This window comes from Ranitomeya imitator, chromosome 3 (genome assembly GCF_032444005.1).
Source record: "Ranitomeya imitator isolate aRanImi1 chromosome 3, aRanImi1.pri, whole genome shotgun sequence".
NCBI lineage: Eukaryota > Metazoa > Chordata > Amphibia > Anura > Dendrobatidae > Ranitomeya > Ranitomeya imitator.
Window position 1 is genome coordinate 132,008,625 of NC_091284.1, and position 26,988 is coordinate 132,035,612.

At 44.6% G+C, this 26,988-nt stretch overlaps 1 protein-coding gene across 2 annotated transcripts; it reads right to left on the reverse strand.

Moving 5' to 3' along the window:
* Nucleotides 1–1,395: 1,395 nt before the first annotated feature.
* KLHL15 (kelch like family member 15) lies at nucleotides 1,396–26,020 on the reverse strand. 2 transcript variants are annotated; one of them, XM_069761463.1, is made up of 3 exons: nucleotides 25,904–26,020; nucleotides 7,229–7,940; nucleotides 1,396–3,113 (listed from the first exon to the last, which is right to left on the reverse strand). In XM_069761463.1, the coding sequence occupies exons 2-3, from the start codon at nucleotides 7,931–7,933 to the stop codon at nucleotides 2,004–2,006; spliced, it is 1,815 nt and encodes a 604-aa protein (XP_069617564.1). In that variant the 5' UTR covers nucleotides 7,934–7,940; nucleotides 25,904–26,020; the 3' UTR covers nucleotides 1,396–2,003. The 2 variants fall into 2 exon arrangements, with proteins under 2 accessions (XP_069617564.1, XP_069617563.1); XM_069761462.1 differs by having other exon boundaries at nucleotides 25,744–25,932.
* Nucleotides 26,021–26,988: the final 968 nt, after the last annotated feature.

Consider the following 26,988-nt stretch of genomic DNA (forward strand, 5'->3'; position numbering starts at 1 on the left):
CCACTTAGATAAAAAATAACCTAGTCATGTTAGGTGTCTATGAACTCGTACTGACCTGGAGAATCGTAATGGCAGGTCAGTTTTAGCATTTAGTGAACCTAGCAAAAAAGCCAAACAAAAAAACAATGTGGGATTGCACTTTTTTTTGCAATTTCACCGCACTTGAAATTTTTTTCCCGTTTTCTAGTACACGACATGCTAAAACCAATGATGTCGTTCAAAAGTACAACTCGTCCCGCAAAAAATAAGCCCTCACATGGCCAAATTGACGGAAAAATAAAAAAGTTATGGCTCTGGGAAGGAGGGGAGCGAAAAACGAACACGGAAAAACGAAAAATCCCCCGGTCATGAAGGGGTTAAGCAAGGTTTTCTCTCAAAGAATCAGCTGTAATCCCCTGCTGTGCTGTCTGTATACTCTCTTTTGCGACCTCTCCTGCCCAGGAGCGGTGGTATGATCAGACCATGTCTCTGTACGGTCAGACACAGCAGGGACAGATTTATAAGATTATCTCAGAACAGGAACATTTCTTTTTTCTATTGTGGAAGTTATTATTCAAAAGTGCTGTTAATTTTTATTAAAGTTAACTGTTTGTGGGAAAACCCTTTTAAACTTATAATTCCAGGAAATCCTGCAGATAGAAGCCTCAGATACACATCGCTGATGCAGTGTGAGGAGACTTACCTCCAGTATATAGACATTGAGGCTACGTTTCTAAGATGAATATTTGGCGAGTTATGATACTGCCGATTTTTTGCAGCAGTCACCTATTAGTTACATTAGGTTACTTGCGTTTTTTCTTTTTTATGCGCTTTATCGAGTTTTTGAAGCTGTGTTTTTTGTCTTTGATACTTCCGGGAATTTGGCTTTCACAAAATTAGTGATACAATGTGCAGACTACATGTGTTTTTACATGTGGATTTTCCACACTTAATGCAATTCTATGGGGAAAATCTGCACATAAAACCTCAGTGTGTTCGCAGGTCAGTTTATGCTGCATACAAATAAGCAAAGTGGGCACGAGATTTCTACAAATCCCATCCACTTTGCTATAACTAAGGCGCTGCGTTTTTTGTTGCACAGCCATAATACACATCAAAAACTCATCATGGGAACTTCACCTTAAGACGGAGATAAAAAAAAAAAAATAAATTAAAAAAAAGTACCCAGTAACATACATTTAAAAATAATTCATCCCAGTAATAAATGCATGTGCATTAGCCAGTACCAGTAGTACGTAGATTTTGCTTACAAAATAAACAACCCTTTATATTTTGATGAACTTGTTAAAACTTTAAGAGCCTTAATACTAACGGTATGAAGGATATTTCGCAGGGCAAGCGATAACTGTAAAAAAAAAAAAAAAAAAGGTTTTAAAAAAGCATTAACTTAGTCACTTCAGCAATAATACATTTATTAGCCAATAAGTTTTCCCTTTTGTTTTGAGGGTTCTTCTGCAAACCTCATGAATAGTTGTGCTTTGTGCACCCTCATTTACAGCTGCCATTTTTTTGGGGGGTAATAATGTTTATGGACCAGATGAAGTGGTCACGTATTTCAATACTATGACAAATGCTGCACCTATAAAAGGACCTTAGAGGTAGCAAGAGGCCTGAGTCATGCAGATATTGAAATGTTGATAGTTCTACAGGAAACATTTTTGCACATGTTCAATGTCTAATAATAAGCCTTAACTGAATATATAAGATTTCTTCTTTTCATGCCAAGTGGCAAATCCAATACTAAGAAATAAAACTCAAACAGGTGTTCAAGTAAGATCATAGGGAAAAAAAAATTAAAATGTACTCACACCAAATTTGATATTATGCACGATTCAGGCCAGAACCATTTGCAGTGTCGGGACTTTTTTTTTTTTGCTCCCCGTTTCACTGAAAGCAATCAATATTGAGCTTACACAAAGCATAGAAAGGGTAAAGGTCCGAGCCGCTTAAGACATAAAAATACAAAAAAAAAAAAACCCGGCAGCAGGAATTTCATATTACTGTTAAGTGCATCGTTTTACGTGCTCTAAAACATAGTCTGGAAAATGGAGACTGCATACTTGTAAGCCATCCAGCTTGCAAGGCATTCTAGGGTATTCATCTTCCTTCCATTTGTTTTCCTCTGGGTCAAAAGTAAGGATGGAGTCGCTGTAGTGACCATTATAACATAGTCCGCCAAGCACCATGATCTGTTTATCCAGAACAGCTACTCCATGCCCACTCCTGCCAATGGGCATAGATGCCAAAATAGTCCACTGATCCGCTTCAGGGTCATAAACCTCGGTAGAGGGACAGCCCTGAGATTCAAAAGATGCTCTTAAAATAACACATACGCCCCCAAAGACATAGAGTTTGCTATTGTAAGATATCATCTTGTGAAAACATCTGGCGTAGTTCATTTTGCACTTGTTTTCCCAGCAGTTCAAGTGGACCTGCGTCCGCCGAGTTCTCTGTTCCACCGTTCCTTCTTTACTTGGGTCAAAAACACAAACTTGCTTGGACGTCGAAGAGGATGTAATCCCACCAGTGATAAACAGCTTACTGTTGAGGACAGTGCCCTCATGGCCATACTTATTAACGGGATAAGGATCTACAAATTCCCATTTGTTTTCTACAATGTCATAGCGCTCAGTCGAATAAAAGGTTTCGTCTCTCGTCCTTCCGGCGACAGCATAAATATATCGCCCAATAACACCCACCGCAAACTCAGACCGAGGTACAGACATATCAGACATTCGCACCCAATTGTTTTGACGTGGGTCATATCTGAAGACTTTTGATGAAGCGTGAAATTCCCCATCTGGACCAAGTTCTTCTCCTCCAAGTAGGAAGACGAAGTTGTTGACAATTGCCAGGCAATCAGGTCGTAGAGGTACCAGAGGTCCTTCAAGTTCCCACCAAACGCGTGGCTTGTGCAAAAGGAGGATTTTGCTGTTTACCATGCTATGTCCTATCATCCCTCGGAACACCGCTGTGTGGGGTTTCGCTGACCGGATGTGATTGGATTTCATCTCCATTAATGGTTGCTCACTTACATTATGAAAGTAGTTTAGTGCCTGCTCAACTTCATGCCGCAACTGACGGGAATATCTGTAAAACTCAGAGGTTTTCACCTGAAAGAAAACCACAAATGTTCTATGTGAGAGAATGCCATTATAAAATATATCTACATTACATTTATTACAGAAAATGAAAAGCCTCATTTGTTTAGATGAGGTAGAAGTGTAAAATAGTAAAGCACCAATCTCACGACACAGACAAAGGCAAGTCTTATTTTATTGTCCTCTTCTGATCCTGCTAAAACCGTGGAGTTACAATCTTACGTTTTATCAACCATTTGACCTGCTCCAAACACTAAAGGAGACTTGTTTGGAGAAAAAACAAAACAAAACAAAACAAAAAAAAAAAACACTTAACCTGCAGATATGGGGTTAATTTTCAGGTTGTGCTCTCAACCTGCCCGGCGCTGGCACTTTGAGGAAATGAACTTTATTCCCCTCCAGCAGGCTCACAATCAGTCATAGGGATGGTACCCAGCTGTAACCATGCCCCCAGCACTGACTGACAGCTTGCTCAGCATTAGACCCGGCTGTCAGTCATTGCCAGGGGCATGATTACAGCTGCCACTCTATACAGTGGCTGAAAGAGCGAGCCTGCTGGGGGGAAACACATTTTTATTTCCTCCCATTAGCAGGGTTCTCCGTGCAGGCACCAACCAGGCTCGTAACGCTATTAACCTGTAAATTAACCCCATATCTCCAGGCTAATAGAAGTTTTTCATGTGACGGGTTCCATTTAAAAGGAATGTCCTGAACCACCTAACAGACGTGGACGTTTAGAGTTATACATATATAAAACGTTCTATTCAAGAACACAATGTAAAGGCCAATAAACATTAGCAATTACAAATGCAGTGGTGGACACATCCTTTGTGCACTTTGCTAAAACATGACAGTTTTTCAGATGTCTCAACGATAGATTTGGGAGTCCTCTGAATGAGTGCATCTACTCTCAGACCAAGTTCACACTATTTAGTGTTGGAGAGCTTCATGGAGTTGGTCACTATTTTTTTTTCTTTATTGATGGCCTAACACCAGGATAGACCAATAACTGATCGGTGGGGGTCTGACATGCAGCATCCTTGCCGATAAGTTGTTACCTGCCAAAAGTTCTCAGATGCTACCAAAACACAGCAGATCAGTCATTTCAATAATGGCTGTGGATGAGTCTTGCAGATTCAACTGAACAGGGGGTGGATCTGCATTACTCAGATACTATTGACAGGACTGAGTTGCTCTGTTCCAGCAGCATCCAAGATTTTCTGGAAGTCAGTAAAGGTACCGTCACACTAGACGATATCGCTAGCGATCCGTGACGTTGCAGCGTCCTGGCTAGCGATATCGTCCAGTGTGACAGGCAGCAGCGATCAGGCCCCTGCTGTGCTGTCGCTGGTCGGGGAAGAAAGTCCAGAACTTTGTTTCGTCGCTGTACTCCCCGCAGACATCGCTGAATCGGCGTGTGTGACACCGATTCAGCGATGTCTTCGCTGGTAACCAGGGTAAACATCGGGTAACTAAGCGCAGGGCCGCGCTGAGTAACCTGATGTTTACCCTGGTTACCATCGTTAAAGTAAAAAAAAACAACCACTACATACTTACCTACCGCTGTCTGTCCTCGGCGCTCTGCTTCTCTGGTCTGGCTGTGAGCACAGCGGCCGGAAAGCAGAGCGGTGACGTCACCGCTCTGCTTTCCGGCTGCCCGGCGCTCACAGCCAGACCAGAGAAGCAGAGCGCCGAGGACAGACAGCGGTAGGTAAGTATGTAGCGTTTGTTTTTTTACTTTTAGGATGGTAACCAGGGTAAACATCGGGTTACTAAGCGCGGCCCTGCGCTTAGTAACCCGATGTTTACCCTGGTTACCGGCATCGTTGGTCGCTGGAGAGCTGTCTGTGTGACAGCTCTCCAGCGACCAAACAGCGACGCTGCAGCGATCCGGATCGTTGTCGGTATCGCTGCAGCGTCGCTTAATGTGAAGGTACCTTAACAGCTGATCAGCGGGGTGCCAGATATTATACCCCTGCCGATTAGATATTGATGGCCAACGCTAGGCCGTCAAGGTAAAAAAAAGAGAAAAAAAAAAAAAAAAAGAAGTAGTGGCTGCCCAAACCTATTAAGGGAGAACTACAATTTAAAACAGCATGGAAAAGGTAAAACGATTGCCTACAACAGACTAGATCGCGGCATCAACGGTCCTTGTCTGGGAGGTCTTTATAGTAAACCTAAACTTTACCTCAGTTTACCTGTAGCTATTAAAAATTGATGAAGGCAAACATCTACGGTACTTTAATTCTTTACACAAATGTAAAAGCACATACTCTTCTTCTATAAGACAATGCAGTGTGGGACAGAAGATCTTAAGACGGTGAGTTGCATTTCAGCTCCTAACCCCTGCATTATACTTACCACAAGTGTTGCGGTTCAAAGAGAACATGTCACCAGGTAAAAAGTGACCAGTTTTACGCCTTCTGCTCCCACAAGTTGCTTTTTTTGTCATCTGCTATATAGTCCCAGAGCCATGTACCTTTTTATTTCTTGCTAGAATTTATAGTCATTAGGCTGCTCTCCATTATTAACCTGTGAGCAACACCCTCCTCGTAAACATCATAAAATAAATAAAATAGACCCATCTCTCTGGAACAAAAATGGCAGATAAAAAAAACAACAAATAAATACAGGAACAAATGGAATACCTGGAAAAATAAAATAAGGGCAAAGGCTGACCACTTTTGACCTGGTGACAGGTTCTCTTTAAAGTTTAACTATACCTTCCAGGCCACAAATATATATTTTAGCACTGAGAAAATCTGCTTTGAATCTTGACGTTGTCTGGCTTAATACCCCATCTAGTAATGTAATTAGTTCAGCGACCCACAGGTTCCCATTTATGGGGTTCTGGCTTGCTTCTTTCAGTGGAGGACACCCCGACAGCACTGTAATTATAGGACTACTTACGAGTCTGTTGATATTCCATGATCTACCAAAGGGAAAGGAAAAAGGGGGCTCACTTGGAAATTTTGGGGGGCAGAAATCCAGCAGTGCCATGACCCATGGAAACAAACCTTATAAGTCACAAGTTAGTAAACATCTATAATTGGCGAGTTGGCCGAGCCAGTCGCATACACTGGCAAGGTCTGCAAAGTACAAAGACAAACAAATAGATGAGGGTTAAGAGCTCAGACTTGGAAAAGCACAATGATAGTAGCATCCTAGCTCAAAATGTCAATTTATCAAATCCATGCCATGCTGGAGCAGATGAGACATTTTCAGTGCTGTATGATGGAGGGGGTCTAGGGAGATATTTAAAATGAAGCACATCAGTTCTGGAAAATTTTGCAACACACAATTAAAAGTGTAAAATAATAAAAGCGTACAGAAAAACAGTTTAATGAAGAAGAACTGCACATATCCCCAAACTAAACACCAAGTACCTTTGGGATCTATTGTAATACATATCACAAGCCAACAATATGTCTAACTGGGTACATATTCCAGCAGCCATGATCCAAAATCTTGTGGAAAGCCTAAAGTGTGGAAGAAGCTACAGCAGAAGATAGGGACAAGGTCCACTTTACTAATGCCAATTGTTTTGGAATGAGATGTTTAACAAGAGATGGTCTTATGTCCAAATACTTTTGGCCATGCACTCTTACTTTGGATGCCTGTCATCATCCCTTGACTACACTAGTGTGATATTTGATCCATGCCCTTGTTCTCGGCACCTTTACATAGGGTACATTTTAATTCTGTATGATGGTGTCTAGTCCAGTGACGCCTGTACATAAATCATAACTAAAATTAGACAGGTTCAGGGCTTTGGTCTGAAACAAAAAATAAATAAATAAAAAAAAATAAAATGAAAACATGCCAGTAAATGCAACACAAAATAAAAGGATAAGTACTGATAACCAGGTTAAGAAGGACCACGCTAATATATTTTCTATACATATATGTCATTTTTATTTGCTGTAAATATGTAACAAATAATAATGTAAAAAGAAAATCAAACGATATACAGAAACAAGTAAAAAGTAGGGTACTCCTTCCTTGCCATCTCTATGGCAAACTGCTTCTAGTTTGTTACCGTTCCACCCTTATTATATCTTACCTATTGATGTGGTGGTGCCCTAGCTAAGTGAAGAATCTTGTCTAGTGCTTTCAAGCTCACTAACCTTCTCATAGACATGGGATGGAGTCATCAAACAAAACCTGATGTTCTGAATGATGGTGTCTGTGTGTCTCCAGCGTCTCCTATCATGTCGCAACCAAGCCTGAACAGCTTCATACAGTTCAATCTCAGGGAACCGACTCAGACGGTCATTGTCCAGGTAGCTCTTGAGCTTTTCAAAGCTAAGGTAGGAGAGAAAGTCAGGTCTAGCCATAAGCGGAACAAAGTTTTCCAACAGAAACGTGTCAAGCTTCTCCCTGACACCTTCAACGTCCACACTGAAGTCATCCAGAAGCCTCATAATCTCCGCACAGTTTTCCAGACAAATCTTAGCCATGAGGAAAGAGCAGCAAAATTTCACAACTTCAGTCAACTGCACGTACATAGCCGCCTGGAGAATTTCATGGACGGTAGCCATGCTAAGGTCTATGTTACCATAGTACATAAATTGGAGCACGTGGCTGAAGCCTGTAGCGGTCAATCCTTTAAGGTAGATCTTGTTCTGATCACGTTCTCTCATATCAGCCGTGAACATGATACGGAAGTAGTCACTCTGAGTGGCCAGGAGTGCTTTGTGTGCTTGAAACTGGTGATCTTCTATCACAAGGGTGACATCAACCAACAGGCCTTCCTCGTATAGTGCCCTGAACCCTGCAGTGACACTGCTATCATGGATTGAAGAAGAGTACCCTTCCACGTCCCCGGCCATGAATCACCTGAGAAATACATTAAAATGTTTTGTATTATTATTTACTTTAGAAATCCAAAAGCATTTAGTATTCAAGTCATTAAACATTTTATACAGTAACTTACAACGATCATAACCTATTAAAAAAAAAAAAAAAAAAACTGTGCTTGAGAGTTTGTGAACCCTTGAGAATGCTCCATATGTCTAGATAAATCTGACTTAGGCTACTTTTACACTGGTGTTGTGTTGAGTACGTCGCAATGCGTCGTTTAGGGGAAAAAACGCATCCTGCAAAGTTGTTTGCCGGATGCGTTTTTGCCCCATAGAGTAACATTACCGATGCATTGCGACGTATTGACACACGTCGCAACCGTCGTGCGACGGTTGCACCGTGTTGTGGCGGACCGCCGGGAGCAAAAAACGTTAAATGCAACGTTTTTTGCTGCCAACGGTCTGCTTTTTCCGACCGCGCATGCGCGGCCGGAACTCCGCCCCCACCTCCCCGTACTTCACAATGGGGCAGCGGATGCGCCGGAGAAATGCATCCGCTGCACCCGTTGTGCGGTGCATCAAACGCTAGCGTCAGAATCTCGGCCCGACGCAATGCGACGGGCCGAATCCGACGCTAGTGTGAAAGTAGCCTTAAAAGTACATCAGTCGTGAAAGTAGATAAAGAGGAGCAAATCAAATATATTCGTTAAAAAAAATATTAGATGGTCTTTTCATTGAGGAAAATGATCCAATATCACGTCTGAGTGGCTAAAAGATGTGAACCTTTAGGATAAGCAGATTATTTGGAAGTGGAATGAATGTAGTTTGGTGTTTTTAATCAATGGGATGACAAATAGGTGTGAGTGGGTGAGCTTTTTTTTTGGGGGGGGGGGCAAATAAAGTTTGTTGAGGAGGTGAAAAGGATATGGAAGTGTACAGGTCCTTCTCAAAAAATTAGCATATAGTGTTAAATTTCATTATTTACCATAATGTAATGATTACAATTAAACTTTCATATATTATAGATTCATTATCCACCAACTGAAATTTGTCAGGTCTTTTATTGTTTTAATACTGATGATTTTGGCATACAACTCCTGATAACCCAAAAAACCTGTCTCAATAAATTAGCATATTTCACCCATCCAATCAAATAAAAGTGTTTTTTAATAACAAACAAAAAAAACCAACAAATAATAATGTTCAGTTATGCACTCAATACTTGGTCGGGAATCCTTTGGCAGAAATGACTGCTTCAATGCGGCGTGGCATGGAGGCAATCAGCCTGTGACACTGCTGAGATGTTATGGAGGCCCAGGATGCTTCAATAGCGGCCTTAAGCTCATCCAGAGTGTTGGGTCTTGCGTCTCTCAACTTTCTCTTCACAATATCCCACAGATTCTCTATGGGGTTCAGGTCAGGAGAGTTGCCAGGCCAATTGAGCACAGTAATACCATGGTCAGTAAACCATTTACCAGTGGTTTTGGCACTGTGAGCAGGTGCCAGGTCGTGCTGAAAAATGAAATCTTCATCTCCATAAAGCATTTCAGCCGATGGAAGCATGAAGTGCTCCAAAATCTCCTGATAGCTAGCTGCATTGACCCTGCCCTTGATGAAACACAGTGGACCAACACCAGCAGCTGACATGGCACCCCACACCATCACTGACTGTGGGTACTTGACACTGGACTTCAGGCATTTTGGCATTTCCTTCTCCCCAGTCTTCCTCCAGACTCTGGCACCTTGATTTCCGAATGACATGCAAAATTTGCTTTCATCAGAAAAAAGTACTTGGGACCACTTAGCAACAGTCCAGTGCTGCTTCTCTGTAGCTCAAAAGTGGCTTTACCTGGGGAATGCGGCACCTGTAGCCCATTTCCTGCACACGCCTGTGCACGGTGGCTCTGGATGTTTCCACACCAGACTCAGTCCACTGCTTCCTCAGGTTCCCCAAGGTCTGGAATCGGTCCTTCTCCACAATCTTCCTCAGGGTCCGGTCTCCTCTTCTCGTTGTACAGCGTTTTCTGCCACATTGTTTCCTTCCAACAGACTTACCATTGAGGTGCCTTGATACAGCACTCTGGGAACAGCCTATTTGTTGAGAAATTTCTTTCTGGGTCTTACCCTCTTGCTTGAGGGTGTCAATGATGGCCTTCTTGACATCTGCCAGGTCGCTAGTCTTACCCATGATGGGGGTTTTGAGTAATGAACCAGGCAGGGAGTTTATAAAAGCCTCAGGTATCTTTTGCATGTGTTTAGAGTTAATTAGTTGATTCAGAAGATTAGGGTAATAGGTCGTTTAGAGAACCTTTTCTTGATATGCTAATTTATTGAGACAGGTTTTTTGGGTTATCAGGAGTTGTATGCCAAAATCATCAGTATTAAAACAATAAAAGACCTGACAAATTTCAGTTGGTGGATAATGAATCTATAATATATGAAAGTTTAATTGTAATCATTACATTATGGTAAATAATGAAATTTAACACTATATGCTAATTTTTTGAGAAGGACCTGTATGTTGGATATGGAGAAACAAGATACGATATGAAAAATAATACTTCCAAAATACAATATAAAACATATACTATGACTAGTGGTAATATCACCAAAAGGGGAAAAGATACACTGTATTTGAAAATAATCACATATATATATATACACGTTAGTGGGTATTGCAAACCACTGAACAGCAAGCAGAAACCACACCCAAAGTCTGATCTTGACAACGTGTTTCTGGTAGTGAATCGGGACATAAAGGAGATTTCTGGAGGACCTCAGACGAGTTATTGATGCTTATCAGGCTGGAAAAGGTTACAAAACCATCTCTAAGGCTATGTATCCACGGGGTGTATTGGCAGCGCTTGGACGCAGCGGATACCCCGCTCCGCCCAAGGCGCCGCCGCCTGTTGTACGAGCGGTGATTCCGGATGTGTTCATAGAACACATCTGGAATCACCGCATCGTATTCATAGACCGGGTTATTTATCTTGCGTCTCCGCAAGATAAATAGACATGCTGCGGTCGGTAAAGACGCGCCGCATGTCCGGTTACACAGGGCCGCCGGATGAGGCCGTGCGCACATAGTGGAGACGGGATTTCATAAAATCCCCTCCACTATGCTGTAACATCTGGATGCTGCGGCTGTACGCAGCATCCAATCCGCATCAAATACTGAGGAAAAACGCCACGTGGGAAACATACCCTAAGAAGTTTGGACTCCACCGATCCACAGACGGTGCACAAAAAAGGAAATTCAAGATCTTTATGACACTACCCAGGAGAAATTGACCAATAAAGATCATTCCAATAGCAAAGTGTATAATAGTCTGAGGTCACAAAGGAACCTAAGGAAACCTCCAAGCAATTAAAGGCCTCACTCATAACTCATGGTAACGTGTAACTGTCATTTATAGAAGTTTTTATATATTATAGGCTCTGCATTGTGCTTCCGATTGGTGTGTGTATTCTACAGATGGGTCAAAACCCCATTCTGGAGTATGTAGCTCCCACACAAGATGCACACAGAATGGTAAAAAGGCTCAAGGGGTCCGTACACTGATCTGTGAAAGACCCATAGACTTAAGGTACCGTCACACTTAGCGACGCTGCAGCGATACCGACAACGATCCGGATCGCTGCAGCGTCGCTGTTTGGTCGCTGGAGAGCTGTCACACAGACCGCTCTCCAGCGACCAACGATGCCGGTAACCAGGGTAAACATCGGGTAACTAAGCGCAGGGCCGCGCTTAGTAACCCGATGTTTACCCTGGTTACCATCCTAAAAGTAAAAAAAAACAAACTACATACTTACCTACAGCCGTCTGTCCTCCAGCGCTGTGCTCTGCACTCCTCCTGTACTGTCTGTGTGAGCACAGCGGCCGGAAAGCAGAGCGGTGACGTCACCGCTCTGCTTTCCGGCCGCTGTGCTCACACAGACAGTACAGGAGGAGTGCAGAGCACAGCGCTGGAGGACAGACGGCTGTAGGTAAGTATGTAGTGTTTGTTTTTTTTTTTACTTTTAGGATGGTAACCAGGGTAAACATCGGGTTACTAAGCGCGGCCCTGCGCTTAGTTACCCGATGTTTACCCTGGTTACCAGTGAAGACATCGCTGGATCGGTGTCACACACGCCGATTCAGCGATGTCTGCGGGGAGTCCAGCGACCAAATAAAGTTCTGGACTTTCTTCCCCGACCAGCGACAGCACAGCAGGGGCCTGATCGCTGCTGCCTGTCACACTGGACGATATCGCTAGCGAGGACGCTGCAACGTCACGGATCGCTAGCGATATCGTCTAGTGTGACGGTACCTTTACTTTTGAACCTGTGCACCACTCGAAGGCTATGTGCACACACAGTGTTGACTGAATGGTGATGGTGTGTCTCAGGACACGGACCACCAATAGATCAGGAACACCAATATATAAAATTAAATAAATTGACAGTTGCGCTTTAAACTTTCATGAATCCACCATCAGGAGAACACTGAACAACAATGGGGTATATGATAGGAGACACCCACTGTCCTCCAAAAACAACATTACTGACCACCTGCAGGTGCTAAAGATTTGAACAAACTAGAAGGCTACTGAAACAAGGTTTTGTGGATGGCGAGACCAAAATAGAGCTTTTTGGATTAAAGTATTGTTTGGAGAAAGAAAAGACACTTTACAGCATAAAGCCTCATACCATTTGTGAACCACAGTGGTGGAAGCATCATGGTTTGTGTCAGTTTTGCTGGAACTCAGCCAGTACAGCTTGCCGTCGTTTGTAGGAACAATGAATTCTGAGTTCATTGGATAAAATCCCCCAACATAGAGTTGAAGCTGATTTATATGAAGTAACAGGCTAAAATTCCTCCAAGCTGATGTGAAGAACTAATCAATACCATAAACATTTAGATTTAGTTATTGCTGTCACACCCAACACTGAAAACTGGGGTTCACTTTTTCTACTGCTTTTTCTCCAGCTGCTTGGAAAGCATCACCAAACCAGGGATTCAAGCTTGAGGAGGCTAATTTGCATATTCCAGGTGCCTTCTGGGAAAAGCGAAGAGTCTCCCTAAGCTAGAAGATCGTTGGGTACAGTCGGGACCAGCTGCTTGGAAAGCATCACCTTACGGCGCGCAAATTTTTGCCTGTAGGACATTATTGCAAGAGAGCTTGGCTGAGTAGATTACACAAGAAGGAAAACACACAGCAAGTCAGCAGGATCTAGGAGCAACATGGCAGATGTGACAACCTACATGGTGAGCTGCAGCATGTGCTACATGTTCACAGATCGACCAGAAGAAGAATCAAATTTCACCTGTCAGAAGTGTAGACTAGTGGCCCTTTTAGAAGAAAAGGTGCGGGGTCTAAAGAAAGAATAGCAACTTTGAAACTCAAAGAGAATGAAGACTTTCTAGACAGAACTGAAGCATCTCTACTGGTCACAGAAGGTGAAAAAAGTGTCAGAGAACCTCCAAAAGCAGATGAGTGGAAGCATGTGACCAAAAGAAGCAAGAAGACCATGGAGAAATCACCAACCACACAACTGAAGAACCGATATCAAATCTTTGTAGAGGATGAAGATGGCACACCTAAGGATGAAGCAATACCAGCAAGCAAAAAAGAAAAGGGCACACAGCAACAAGTGACAGCAAAAAGTACAGCCAAGAAGCAACGAAGAGTGGTGGTGGTGGGAGACTCACTACTGAGAGGCACAGAAGCAGCCATCTGCAGACCGGACATAACTGCAAGAGAAGTATGCTGCCTTCCAGGTGCGATGATCAAGGATGTGACCGATAGGATACCAAAGCTCTTCAGCTCCAAGGACGTCCACCCATTTCTTCTGATACATGTTGGCACCAATGACACGGCAAGGAAGGACCTACCCACAATCTGCAAAGACTTTGAAGAGTTGGGGAAGAAAGTAAAGGAACTGGATGCACAGGTAGTTTTTTCTTCTATCCTTCCAGTAGACGGGCATGGCACCAGGAGATGGAACAGGATCCTTGATGCAAACAACTGGCTAAGACGATGGTGCAGACAACAAGGATTCGGATTCCTGGACCACGGTGTGAATTACTTGTACGATGGACTCCTCGCCAGAGACGGACTACACCTCAACAAACCTGGGAAACACACATTCGCCAGAAGACTCGCTACACTCATCAGGAGGGCGTTAAACTAGAAGAAGAGGGGACGGGAAGAAAAACAGACTCGAACAAAGGAGACCCAGGAAAACATACTCAGAAGGGAGGTAAGAACATTTCTAAAACAATCCACAGCGAGGATATTGGAACAAAACAAAATCCTCTAAAATGCATGCTCGCAAACGCCAGAAGCCTGACAAACAAGATGGAAGAACTAGAAGCAGAAATATCTACAGGTAACTTTGACATAGTGGGAATAACCGAGACATGGTTAGATGAAAGCTATGACTGGGCAGTTAACTTACAGGGTTACAGTCTGTTTAGAAAGGATCGTAAAAATCGGAGAGGAGGAGGGGTTTGTCTCTATGTAAAGTCTTGTCTAAAGTCCACTTTAAGGGAGGATATTAGCGAAGGAAATGAGGATGTCGAGTCCATATGGGTCGAAATTCATGGAGGGAAAAATGGTAACAAAATTCTCATTGGGGTCTGTTACAAACCCCCAAATATAACAGAAACCATGGAAAGTCTACTTCTAAAGCAGATAGATGAAGCTGCAACCCATAATGAGGTCCTGGTTATGGGGGACTTTAACTACCCGGATATTAACTGGGAAACAGAAACCTGTGAAACCCATAAAGGCAACAGGTTTCTGCTAATAACCAAGAAAAATTATCTTTCACAATTGGTGCAGAATCCAACCAGAGGAGCAGCACTTTTAGACCTAATACTATCTAATAGACCTGACAGAATAACAAATCTGCAGGTGGTCGGGCATCTAGGAAATAGCGACCACAATATTGTACAGTTTCACCTGTCTTTCACTAGGGGGACTTGTCAGGGAGTCACAAAAACACTGAACTTTAGGAAGGCAAAGTTTGACCAGCTTAGAGATGCCCTTAATCTGGTAGACTGGGACAATATCCTCAGAAATAAGAATACAGATAATAAATGGAAAATGTTTAAGAACATCCTAAATAGGCACTGTAAGCGGTTTATACCTTGTGGGAATAAAAGGACTAGAAATAGGAAAAACCCAATGTGGCTAAACAAAGAAGTAAGACAGGCAATTAACAGTAAAAAGAAAGCATTTGCACTACTAAAGCAGGATGGCACCATTGAAGCTCTAAAAAACTATAGGGAGAAAAATACTTTATCTAAAAAACTAATTAAAGCTGTCAAAAAGGAAACAGAGAAGCACATTGCTAAGGAGAGTAAAACTAATCCCAAACTGTTCTTCAACTATATCAATAGTAAAAGAATAAAAACTGAAAATGTAGGCCCCTTAAAAAATAGTGAGGAAAGAATGGTTGTAGATGACGAGGAAAAAGCTAACATATTAAACACCTTCTTCTCCACGGTATTCACGGTGGAAAATGAAATGCTAGGTGAAATCCCAAGAAACAATGAAAACCCTATATTAAGGGCCACCAATCTAACCCAAGAAGAGGTGCGAAACCGGCTAAATAAGATTAAAATAGATAAATCTCCGGGTCCGGATGGCATACACCCACGAGTACTAAGAGAACTAAGTAATGTAATAGATAAACCATTATTTCTTATTTTTAGGGACTCTATAGCGACGGGGTCTGTTCCGCAGGACTTGCGCATAGCAAATGTGGTGCCAATATTCAAAAAGGGCTCTAAAAGTGAACCTGGAAATTATAGGCCAGTAAGTCTAACCTCTATTGTTGGTAAAATATTTGAAGGGTTTCTGAGGGATGTTATTCTGGATTATCTCAATGAGAATAACTGTTTAACTTCATATCAGCATGGGTTTATGAGAAATCGCTCCTGTCAAACCAATCTAATCAGTTTTTATGAAGAGGTAAGCTATAGGCTGGACCACGGTGAGTCATTGGACGTGGTATATCTCGATTTTTCCAAAGCGTTTGATACCGTGCCGCACAAGAGGTTGGTACACAAAATGAGAATGCTTGGTCTGGGGGAAAATGTGTGTAAATGGGTTAGTAACTGGCTTAGTGATAGAAAGCAGAGGGTGGTTATAAATGGTATAGTCTCTAACTGGGTCGCTGTGACCAGTGGGCTACCGCAGGGGTCGGTATTGGGACCTGTTCTCTTCAACATATTCATTAATGATCTGGTAGAAGGTTTACACAGTAAAATATCGATATTTGCAGATGATACAAAACTATGTAAAGCAGTTAATACAAGAGAAGATAGTATTCTGCTACAGATGGATCTGGATAAGTTGGAAACTTGGGCTGAAAGGTGGCAGATGAGGTTTAACAATGATAAATGTAAGGTTATACACATGGGAAGAAGGAATCAATATCACCATTACACACTGAACGGGAAACCACTGGGTAAATCTGACAGGGAGAAGGACTTGGGGATCCTAGTTAATGATAAACTTACCTGGAGCAGCCAGTGCCAGGCAGCAGCTGCCAAGGCAAACAGGATCATGGGGTGCATTAAAAGGTCTGGATACACATGATGAGAGCATTATACTGCCTCTGTACAAATCCCTAGTTAGACCGCACATGGAGTACTGTGTCCAGTTTTGGGCACCGGTGCTCAGGAAGGATATAATGGAACTAGAGAGAGTACAAAGGAGGGCAACAAAATTAATAAAGGGGATGGGAGAACTACAATACCCAGATAGATTAGCGAAATTAGGATTATTTAGTCTAGAAAAAAGACGACTGAGGGGCGATCTAATAACCATGTATAAGTATATAAGGGGACAATGCAAATATCTCGCTGAGGATCTGTTTATACCAAGGAAGGTGACGGGCACAAGGGGGCATTCTTTGCGTCTGGAGGAGAGAAGGTTTTTCCACCAACATAGAAGAGGATTCTTTACTGTTAGGGCAGTGAGAATCTGGAATTGCTTGCCTGAGGAGGTGGTGATGGCGAACTCAGTCGAGGGGTTCAAGAGAGGCCTGGATGTCTTCCTGGAGCAGAACAATATTGTATCATACAATTATTAGGTTCTGTAGAAGGACGTAGATCTGGGGATTTATTATGATGGAATATAGGCTGAACTGGATGGACATATGTCTTTTTTCGGCCTTACTAACTATGTTACTATGTTACTCAAACATATGATATTGGATGGTTTTCTTCAATTAAAAAAAATTCTTTTTTTCGTTGTTTTTTGTTCCCCTCCTTCCCAGAGCCATAACTTTTTTATTTTTCCATCAATATGGCCATGTGAGGGCTTGTTTTGTGCGGGACAAGTTGCACTTTTGAACCACATCATTAGGTTTAGCACGTCGGCTACTAGAAAACGGGAAATAAATTCCAAGTGTGGTGAAATTGCAAAACAAAAAGTGCAATCCCACACTGGTTTTTTGTTTGGCTTTTTTGCTCGGTTCACTAAATGCTAAAACTGACCTGCCAGTATGATTCTCCAGGTCATTACAAGTTCATAGACACCAACCATGTCTAGGTTTCGTTTTATTTAAGTGGTAAAAAAAAAAAAAGTCAAACTTTTCGTGATCTGGTGTCAGATGAGGGCTTATTTTTTTGCGTGCCGAGCTGATGTTTTTAATGATACCATTTTTGTGCAGATATGTTCTTTTGATCGCCCGTTAATGCAGTTTAATGCAATGTTGCGGCAACTAAAAAAATGTAATTCTGGTGTTTCGAATTTTTTTCTCGCTACGCTGTTTAGCTATCAGGTTAATGCTTTTTTTTTTTTATTGAGAGATCAGGCGATTCTGAATGCGGTGATGCCAAATATGTGTAGGTTTGATTTTTTTTTTTTTATTGTTTTATTTTGAATGGGGCGATTTAAACTTTTATATTTTTTTCATATTTTTTTAAACTTTTTTTTTACTTTTGCCATGTTACAATAGCCATGGGAGGCTAGAAGCTGGCATAGCCTGATCGGCTCTGCTACATAGGAGCGATCATCAGATCGCTCCTATGTAGCTGAATTACAGGCTTGCTATGAGCGTCGACCACAGGGTGGCGCTCACAGCAAGCCGGCATCAGCAACCATAGAGGTCTCAAGGAGACCTCAAGTTGTCATGCTGACCCCCGATCATGTGACGGGGTTGGTGATGCGCTCATTTCCGACCCAATGGCCGGAAGCGCCAGTTAAATGCCGCTGTCAGCATTTTACAGCGGCATTTAACTAGTCAATAGTGGCGGGTGGATCGCGATTCCACCTGTCACTATTGCAGGCACATGTCAGCTGTACAAAACAGCTGACATGTCACGGCTTTGATGCGGGCTCACCGCCGGAGCCAGCATCAAAGCAGGGGATCTGACCTCCGCAGTAATAGTACGGCGGAGGTCGGTAAGGGGTTAAGGGCTTGTATGAAAATATGATATTGCTTTAAGATTTGAAGTGTGTTCGAGTTAAAAGGGGATGTACACAAGACCAGCGGTATCCAGCTATAGAAATGCATCTGGCTTGCAATGTCCAGGAAATGATGCTTAAAGGGAATCTGTCAGGTGATTCATGCTGCTCAAACCACAGGCAGAATGACTCAGAGCCTGGCTGTATGACTGCAGTTCCAGAGAAAACATGGTTTTAAGGTTTGGATTTTTGGCAACAGTTACATCATATGACTCAATGTGACCACATTGAAGGTAAAGACAATTCACGATTTGGCCTTTACATATTTATCAAGAGGCATAAGAATTTGGAAGATCTGAAACCAATGACACCTTCATTTGATAAAGTATCTCGTACTATCCTTATTGAAAAAAACGACCATGTATGGGATTGACAAGGCTACAAGTTAGCTGGATTCATAACTGGCTCAGTGACCGAAACTCAAAGAGTGGTAATAAATGGTTTCACATCCAATTGGAACTGTGATTCAGGTGAGGTACCAGCTGCCAAGGCAAACAGGATCATGGGGTGCATTAAAAGAGGTCTGGATACACATGATGAGAGCATTATACTGCCTCTGTACAAATCCCTAGTTAGACCGCACATGGAGTACTGTGTCCAGTTTTGGGCACCGGTGCTCAGGAAGGATATAATGGAACTAGAGAGAGTACAAAGGAGGGCAACAAAATTAATAAAGGGGATGGGAGAACTACAATACCCAGATAGATTAGCGAAATTAGGATTATTTAGTCTAGAAAAAAGACGACTGAGGGGCGATCTAATAACCATGTATAAGTATATAAGGGGACAATACAAATATCTAGCTGAGGATCTGTTTATACCAAGGAAGGTGACGGGCACAAGGGGGCATTCTTTGCGTCTGGAGGAGAGAAGGTTTTTCCACCAACATAGAAGAGGATTCTTTACTGTTAGGGCAGTGAGAATCTGGAATTGCTTGCCTGAGGAGGTGGTGATGGCGAACTCAGTCGAGGGGTTCAAGAGAGGCCTGGATGTCTTCCTGGAGCAGAACAATATTGTATCATACAATTATTAGGTTCTGTAGAAGGACGTAGATCTGGGGATTTATTATGATGGAATATAGGCTGAACTGGATGGACAAATGTCTTTTTTCGGCCTTACTTACTAACTATGTTACCACAAGGCTCTGTCCTAGCTCCAGTGTTGAGTTCAACATTTTTAGAAATGATCTAGATAAGCGAGCTGAAGGTAAACTGATCAAATCTGCAGACAATTCAAACCTAGGAGGGATAGCGAACACTAGAGAAGACAAAGGATTCTGAAGGATCTAGATAAGCTTCAACAATGGGCAGCTACTAAAAGAATGGTATTTAACAGGGAGAAATGCAAGATTCTACATCTGGCCAAGAAAAACTATGACAACATCTACAGAATGGGAGGAATAGAACTAAGGGTACCGTCACACTATACGATTTACCTACGATCACGACCAGCGATATGACCTGGCCGTGATCGTAGGTAAATCGTAGTGTGGTCGCTGGGGAGCTGTCACACAGACAGCTCTCCAGCGACCAACGATGCCGAGGTACCCGGGTAACCAGGGTAAACATCGGGTAACTAAGCGCAGGACCGCGCTTAGTAACCCGATGTTTACCCTGGTTACAAGCGTAAAACTAAAAAAAAAAACAAACAGCACATACTTACATTCTGGTGTCCGTCAGGTCCCTTGCCGTCTGCTTCCCGCACTCACTGACTGCCGGCCGTAAAGTGAAAGTACAGCCGCTGTGCTCTGCTTTCACTTTACGGCCGGCAGTCACAGTGCGGGAAGCAGACGGCAAGGGACCTGACGGACACCAGAATGTAAGTATGTGCTGTTTGTTTTTTTTTTTAGTTTTACGCTTGTAACCAGGGTAAACATCGGGTTACTAAGCGCGGCCCTGCGCTTAGTAACCCGATGTTTACCCTGGTTACAAGCGAACGCATCGCTGGATCGCATCGCTAGATCGGTGTCACACACACCGATCTAGCGATGACAGCGGGAGATCCAGCGATGAAAGAAAGTTCTAAACGATCTGCTACGACGTACGATTCTCAGCAGGATCCCTGATCGCTGCTGCGTGTCAGACACAGCGATATCGTAACGATATCGCTGGAACGTCACGAATCGTACCGTCGTAGCGATCGAAATGGTATAGTGTGACGGTACCCTAAGCAACAGCAAGTGTGAAAAAGACTTGGGTATACTAATAGATCATTAACTGCACATGAGTCAACAGTGTGATGTAGCAACAAAAAGGCAAAGAGTTCTAGGATGTATTAAGAGAAGCATAAAATCTAGATCACATGAAGTACCGTATTTTTCAGACTATAAGATGCATTTTTTCCCAAAAAGTTTTGGTGGGTGCATCTTATAGTCCGAATGCTGGCTTACCTGGGGGTTATGGTCATTTGCCTAAACCTGTGGGCTGGAGGCGGCGCATGCACAGATTGGGATCTCGACCCAGCGGCCATTTTCATGAGGCTGTAGGCGTCAGGGAAATGGCCTCACGTGCGCAGATTGTGATCTTGGCTGGGCAGAGATCCCAATCTGCGCATGTGCTGCTTTCGACGGCCCACGGATTCAGGAAAATGGCCACTGGGAAATCAATTATGTACTCCGCTCACTGTTGACACTAGGCTGCAGCATCGCCACACAACGAACTCTGTGTGTCCACTGACACCAGTCTCACAGCATCGCTCCGCTATGATACCCCCTCCTCCTACCCAGGGCCCACAGCATTGCCCCAATTCTGCTGCCGAAGGCATCTTGAGGAAAGGACAATACCTCCTGTGACCCTGCTCTATGTTTAGCTTACAAAAAAGAAGGCTAAGAGGAGACTTAATAGCGATCTACAAATATCTAAAAGGATGTCACAGTTTAGAAGGATCATATTTCTCATTTGCACATGGAAACACAAGAAGCAATGAAATGACACTGAAAGGGAGAAGATGCAGATTAGATATTAGAAAAAAAAAAACTTTAACAGGGTGATCAATGAGTGGAACAGGATGCCATGAGAAGTAGCGAGTTCTCCTTCAATGGAAGTCTTTAAACAGAGGCTGGACAGACATCTGTCTGACATGGTTTAGTGAATCCTGGGGGTTGGACACGATGACCCTGGAGGTCCCTTCCAGTTCTACCATTCTATGATTCACATCACACCTAAGCCCTTCTCTGTAGGATTTAGAACACATGGAATCTCAGAGTGACCTATAGCCAAGCACTGCAGCAGATCACTCGGCTACACAACATTGCTATGAAATCCAAACCTTCCTGCGGAATTACCGCGGTTTTTCTGCGGATTCTACTGCGGTTTTACACCTGCGGTTTTCTATTATGGAGCAGGTGTAAAACCGCGGCGGATTCCGCACAAAGAATTGACATGCTGCGTAATGTAAACCGCTGCATTTCCGCACTTTTTTTCCACAGCATGTGTACTGCGGATTGCGTTGCCCGTAGGTTTACATTGTACTGTAAACGCATGGGAAACTGCTGCGGACCCGCAGCAAAATCCGCAGAGTGTGAACATAGCCTTATAACCCCGATGCGGCTTCCACTTTGACCCTCCATGGCAGCCAGACCAGTGCTCATTTCTGTGCCAGTAATCCTGTGTGGCACCCCTATCACTTAGGCCTCTTTCACACTTCAGTCTTTTCAGATCCGTCACAATCCGTCGATTTTTGAGAATGCAGGATCCTGCCCAAAAATTGTCAGGATCCTGCATTTTCCCATAGACTTGTATTAGCGACGGATTGTGACGGATGGCCATCCGTTTCATCCGTCGTGCGGAGAAAAACGTTCATTGTAACGTTTTTTTGTGCACGCCGGAAAATTGGTCAGCGACGCATCCTGCGCTGCCCGTCATCGGCTACAATGGAAGCCTATGGGCACAGGATCCATCGCTGACCGTCACACACTGGAATCAGCGACGGATCCAGTTTTTCCCCTTCGGAGCATGCCCGGAAGGATTTTCAAGTCAGGGAAAAAAGTCAGTTTCTCTCTCTCTCTTTCGTCCCCAGACATTTGAATTCCGGAAATTTTCCCCTTGACAAATCAGAACGACGCATCCGTCATTTCACAGGATCCGTCGCACACGTTTTTCGCTATTTTCATGATGTCTGTCGATACGTCATTTCACTGCACGTCAATGCAAACAAATAAACGCAAATGTGAAAGTAGCCTTACCGGGCCCCAGAACATCACGAGGTCTAGTGACTAGTAGTGGGGAATCTTTTTGCTCATCTATATGCACGATCATTAGTCCTGACAAGTTGGTTTACTGTCTCAGTCTCCGAGCAAAGCACCTGTTATGTGGCCTCACCCTGGAACCAACCCGTTTACGAATAATAGCCGTCATAAAAGAGAGCGGCAGATAATTAGATCTCGCCTTATCTAAGGTAACAAGAGGTAATATTTATGATATTCGGTGGGTTTCCGACAGCTGGTCTCCCCCCAATTTACTGAATGAAGGCTGTGGCTATAGTCTGGATATACATACATCAGTTGTGTCTGGCGGCCTGATTAAACTGGTGACAAACCTGTGCACAGCTCCAACGTACCCAGCCGCACAGACAGCGTTATTACTACCACCTGAGGACCAGATAGCAGAACAACTAATGCGCTGGATGCTGGGATCATCCTATGGGATCAGTACTGACTGTCCCACATGTCTATTTGTGAAATGCAAAACATACCACAACGAAGCCATGTTCCCCTATATCCAACCAGCCCTTCACAGGGGAGGGCGCTATCCCATTAAGGACAGTACGAAAGGCTAGCACTCGACTATTAAGGATGTGACGGTGCAAGTGAACGGAACCAGTAGTCCCATCAAACATACAGATATATAATCACTGCACTCGTACTATGGAAGATGCTTGATGCAGGTGAAAAAGTTTATTGAAACAATTGTTGCAGTAAGGTAAAACGGTGAAGCGATAGGCATAAAAGACGTTTCGGCCAACTCGTGGCCTTGATCACATTATCGCCTAGTGGGAAAATCCTTGTTTACTGCTGTACTCCAGTGTTGCTAAGGGTATCAGCCAGAGACAAAGGAATAAAGTAGTCTTGCCAACCTCTATATTTGCTGCTACTCAAACGTATGACGAACCGATTGTCGCCGTATAGTGGAGCACACATGTAGGTATGGCAGTTTAATGCTCTTGTTGCAAAAAGTGCACCAGATGTCCCCAACATGTGGATAGTGCACGTAGATATAGCTGCCAGTATGCAGACCCTCAGCCGTCCCTCAGCAAAGACACTGTTTGTGTCTGCGTCTACCACTTGGCCACAAACGCCGGCCCCCCCAACCACGAACGCTACTAGCGGATTGCGGATCTAAACCTCTGTGCACCACAGTTCCTATTCAATCTAGAACACGGGACCTTTATAGTTGGGCCGAGACTGGGTCTGCATGCTGGCAGCTATATCTACGTGCACTATCCACATGTTGGGGACATCCGGTGTACTGTAGGTTGAACAGCATTAAAATCAAATTGCCATACCTACACGTATGCCTCATATTACGACGACCGGCCTGGTGCACTTTTTGCAACAAGAGCATTAAACTACCATACCTACATGTGTGCTCCACTATACGGCGACAATCGGTTCGTCATACGTTTGAGTAGCAGCAAAAATAGAGGTCGGCAAGACTACTTTATTCCTTTGTCTCTGGCTGATACCCTTAGCAACACTGGAGTACAGCAGTAAACCAGGATCTTCCCACTAGGCGATAATGTGATCAAGGCCACGAGTTGGCCGAAACGTCTTTTATGCCTATCGCTTCACCGTTTTACCTTACTGCAACAATTGTTTCAATAAACTTTTTCACCTGCATCAAGCATCTTCCATAGTACGAGTGCAGTGATTATATATCTGTATATCCCATTAAGGACGCCGGGCTCTCCCGACTAGAGGAAGCATATAACATGACGGTCATTCAGACCCATCCGATGTGACCCCAGAGGTCAGACCCCACCAATCAAAACATTACAGCAGGGTATAGCCCTTTAACATCTGATGACAGAAGGAGAGTTATACGGGAGAGATGGTGGAACGGAAATAAAGTCCTGTCATGAAGGGGTTAACATAGGAAATCCCCTTTAAGAATGCAGAGTGCATGAAAGGAGGAGCCCCCAGTCCTAGAGCAGAAAGCCCCCACTTACAAGGCAGTGGGCACATTACTAGCAGCAGGACCCCAGCTCCACATGCACCATGTCTGTCAGGGTGGGGGGGGGGAGCACCACAGTGTGTGTGTGTGTGGGGGGGAAGCACAGTGTGTGTGTGTGTGTGTGTGTGGGGGGGAAGCACAGTGTGTGTGTGTGTGTGTGTGTGTGGGGGGGGGAAGCACAGTGTGTGTGTGTGTGTGTGTGTGAAGCACAGTGTGTGTGTGTGGGGGGGGGGAAGCACAGTGTGTGTGGGGGGGGGGAAGCACAGTGTGTGTGTGGGGGGGGGAAGCACAGTGTGTGTGTGTGTGTGTGGGGGGGGGAAGCACAGTGTGTGTGTGTGTGTGTGTGTGGGGGAAGCACAGTGTGTGTGTGTGTGTGTGTGGGGGGGGGGAAGCACAGTGTGTGTGTGTGTGGGGGGGGGGAAGCACAGTGTGTGTGTGGGGGGGAAGCACAGTGTGTGTGTGTGGGGGGGGAAAGCACTGTGTGTGTGTGGGGGGGGGAAGCACAGTGTGTGTGTGTGTGGGGGGGGGAAGCACAGTGTGTGTGTGTGGGGGGGGGGGAAGCAGTGTGTGTGTGTGTGTGTGTGTGTGGGGGGGGAAGCACAGTGCGTGTGTGTGTGTGTGTGGGGGGGAAGCACAGTGCGTGTGTGTGTGTGTGTGTGGGAAGCACAGTGCGTGTGTGTGTGTGTGTGGGGGGGAAGCACAGTGCGTGTGTGTGGGGGGGAAGCACAGTGCGTGTGTGTGGGGGGGAAGCACAGTGCGTGTGTGTGGGGGGGAAGCACAGTGCGTGTGTGTGGGGGGGAAGCACAGTGCGTGTGTGTGGGGGGGAAGCACAGTGCGTGTGTGTGGGGGGGAAGCACAGTGCGTGTGTGTGGGGGGGAAGCACAGTGCGTGTGTGTGGGGGGGAAGCACAGTGCGTGTGTGTGGGGGGGAAGCACAGTGCGTGTGTGTGGGGGGGAAGCACAGTGCGTGTGTGTGGGGGGGAAGCACAGTGTGTGGGGGGGAGCAGTTTTTTTTTTTTTTGGGGGGGGGGTGCACAGTGTGGGGACGGGCCCAGCTCGCCATCGTCTGCAGCTAGGAAGCCGCTACACCGGGACACACAGCAGCACAGAGTGTTACAGCTTTCCTGTCTGTGAAAGGCATCACGTGGGAGGAGCATTCGTCCATATACGGTGAAGCCGGTGCATCCAGCACACACAATACTCACCTAGCAGCCCGTCCACTGAAGGGATGCGTCCTGCACAGCCCAGCCGTGGCTGGAACATCCGGCCTTTGTGTCCTACACTCCGTGCCCGCCTCACAGACACATGCTCACCGCATCCCCGCCGCACTCATCCGCTTCCACCCAGACAGCAGCACCTTACTACCTGCGGCGTCCAGGCCAAGAAGCAGCTCCGGAAGTCGTGTCACTCCACGGCACATTTCCATTGGTGGATCTTCATCATGGGCTTCTCTGATTGGCTGGTTTATTTTTGTCGCAGTCGTCTTTTCCGTCGGGATAAACTTTCCCTTAGTTAATATGGCGGCAGACGCTCCTCCCCTCCGATCCGTGCGGGTACAGGGCGGGGCGTAGCCTGATCACGTGCAGTGGGCAGTGGCCGCCGGGTCAGCCTGTCTGATGGGCAGTAGTGATCGGCAGTCCGGCACTTTCAGCTCGTGAATTGGATCTTTTTTTTTAAAAATAAATTAAATGCGTTTTCCACTGTCATGGCTCCCGGTCTTCGCCTGTACAGTGAGATCCTCATTATACACCTGTATAAGTATCTGGTGACGCAGTACAGACTGTTTATAGCATTGCTGTTTCCTCAGATTGTTCGCTCTTGTGAACAGGCCCATTATTTTCCAATATGTGGCGGTTTTTGTACATTGCTGTAGTCGTTCCCTCTGGACACAATTTATCTGCATCCGTATTTTTTCTGTAAACGCAGGAACCGCATCCTGATCAGGATTTGGTTGGAAATGTGAAATTCTGACTTCTGGGGCAGAGGGGAGAGACTGGTGAAAGTGACAGGGAAATAAATGGTTTTCGGAGCCTGCGCAGTATGACATCCACATGCAGATTGGACGCAGCAGCCTGATTCGGGGGCGTCTACATTAACAATCATACGTCTTTTGGACGCGCTCCCACATACCACAATGTCGGCAGATTTTTTTAACACCCAAAATTCGCAACAAGCTTCGTTTTGGCAGCACATGAAAAATCCTGACACATACTGACCCTGATACGTCCTGATGCAATCGCAGGTCCTATGTTAAGTGTAGGGATGATGCATCAGGATTGCTACACATCACAACGCACCGTACCAAACCCCTGCAGCCCCTAACCAGGAGCCCCATGTTATATGCAGGCTCCCAATACATTGTATTACCATTAGCACGCTATAACATAGGCCACAGCCCTTCTAGTGAGGCCGTTCATCAGAGGGCCGGGGCTGTCTGCAGGACAGGAAGA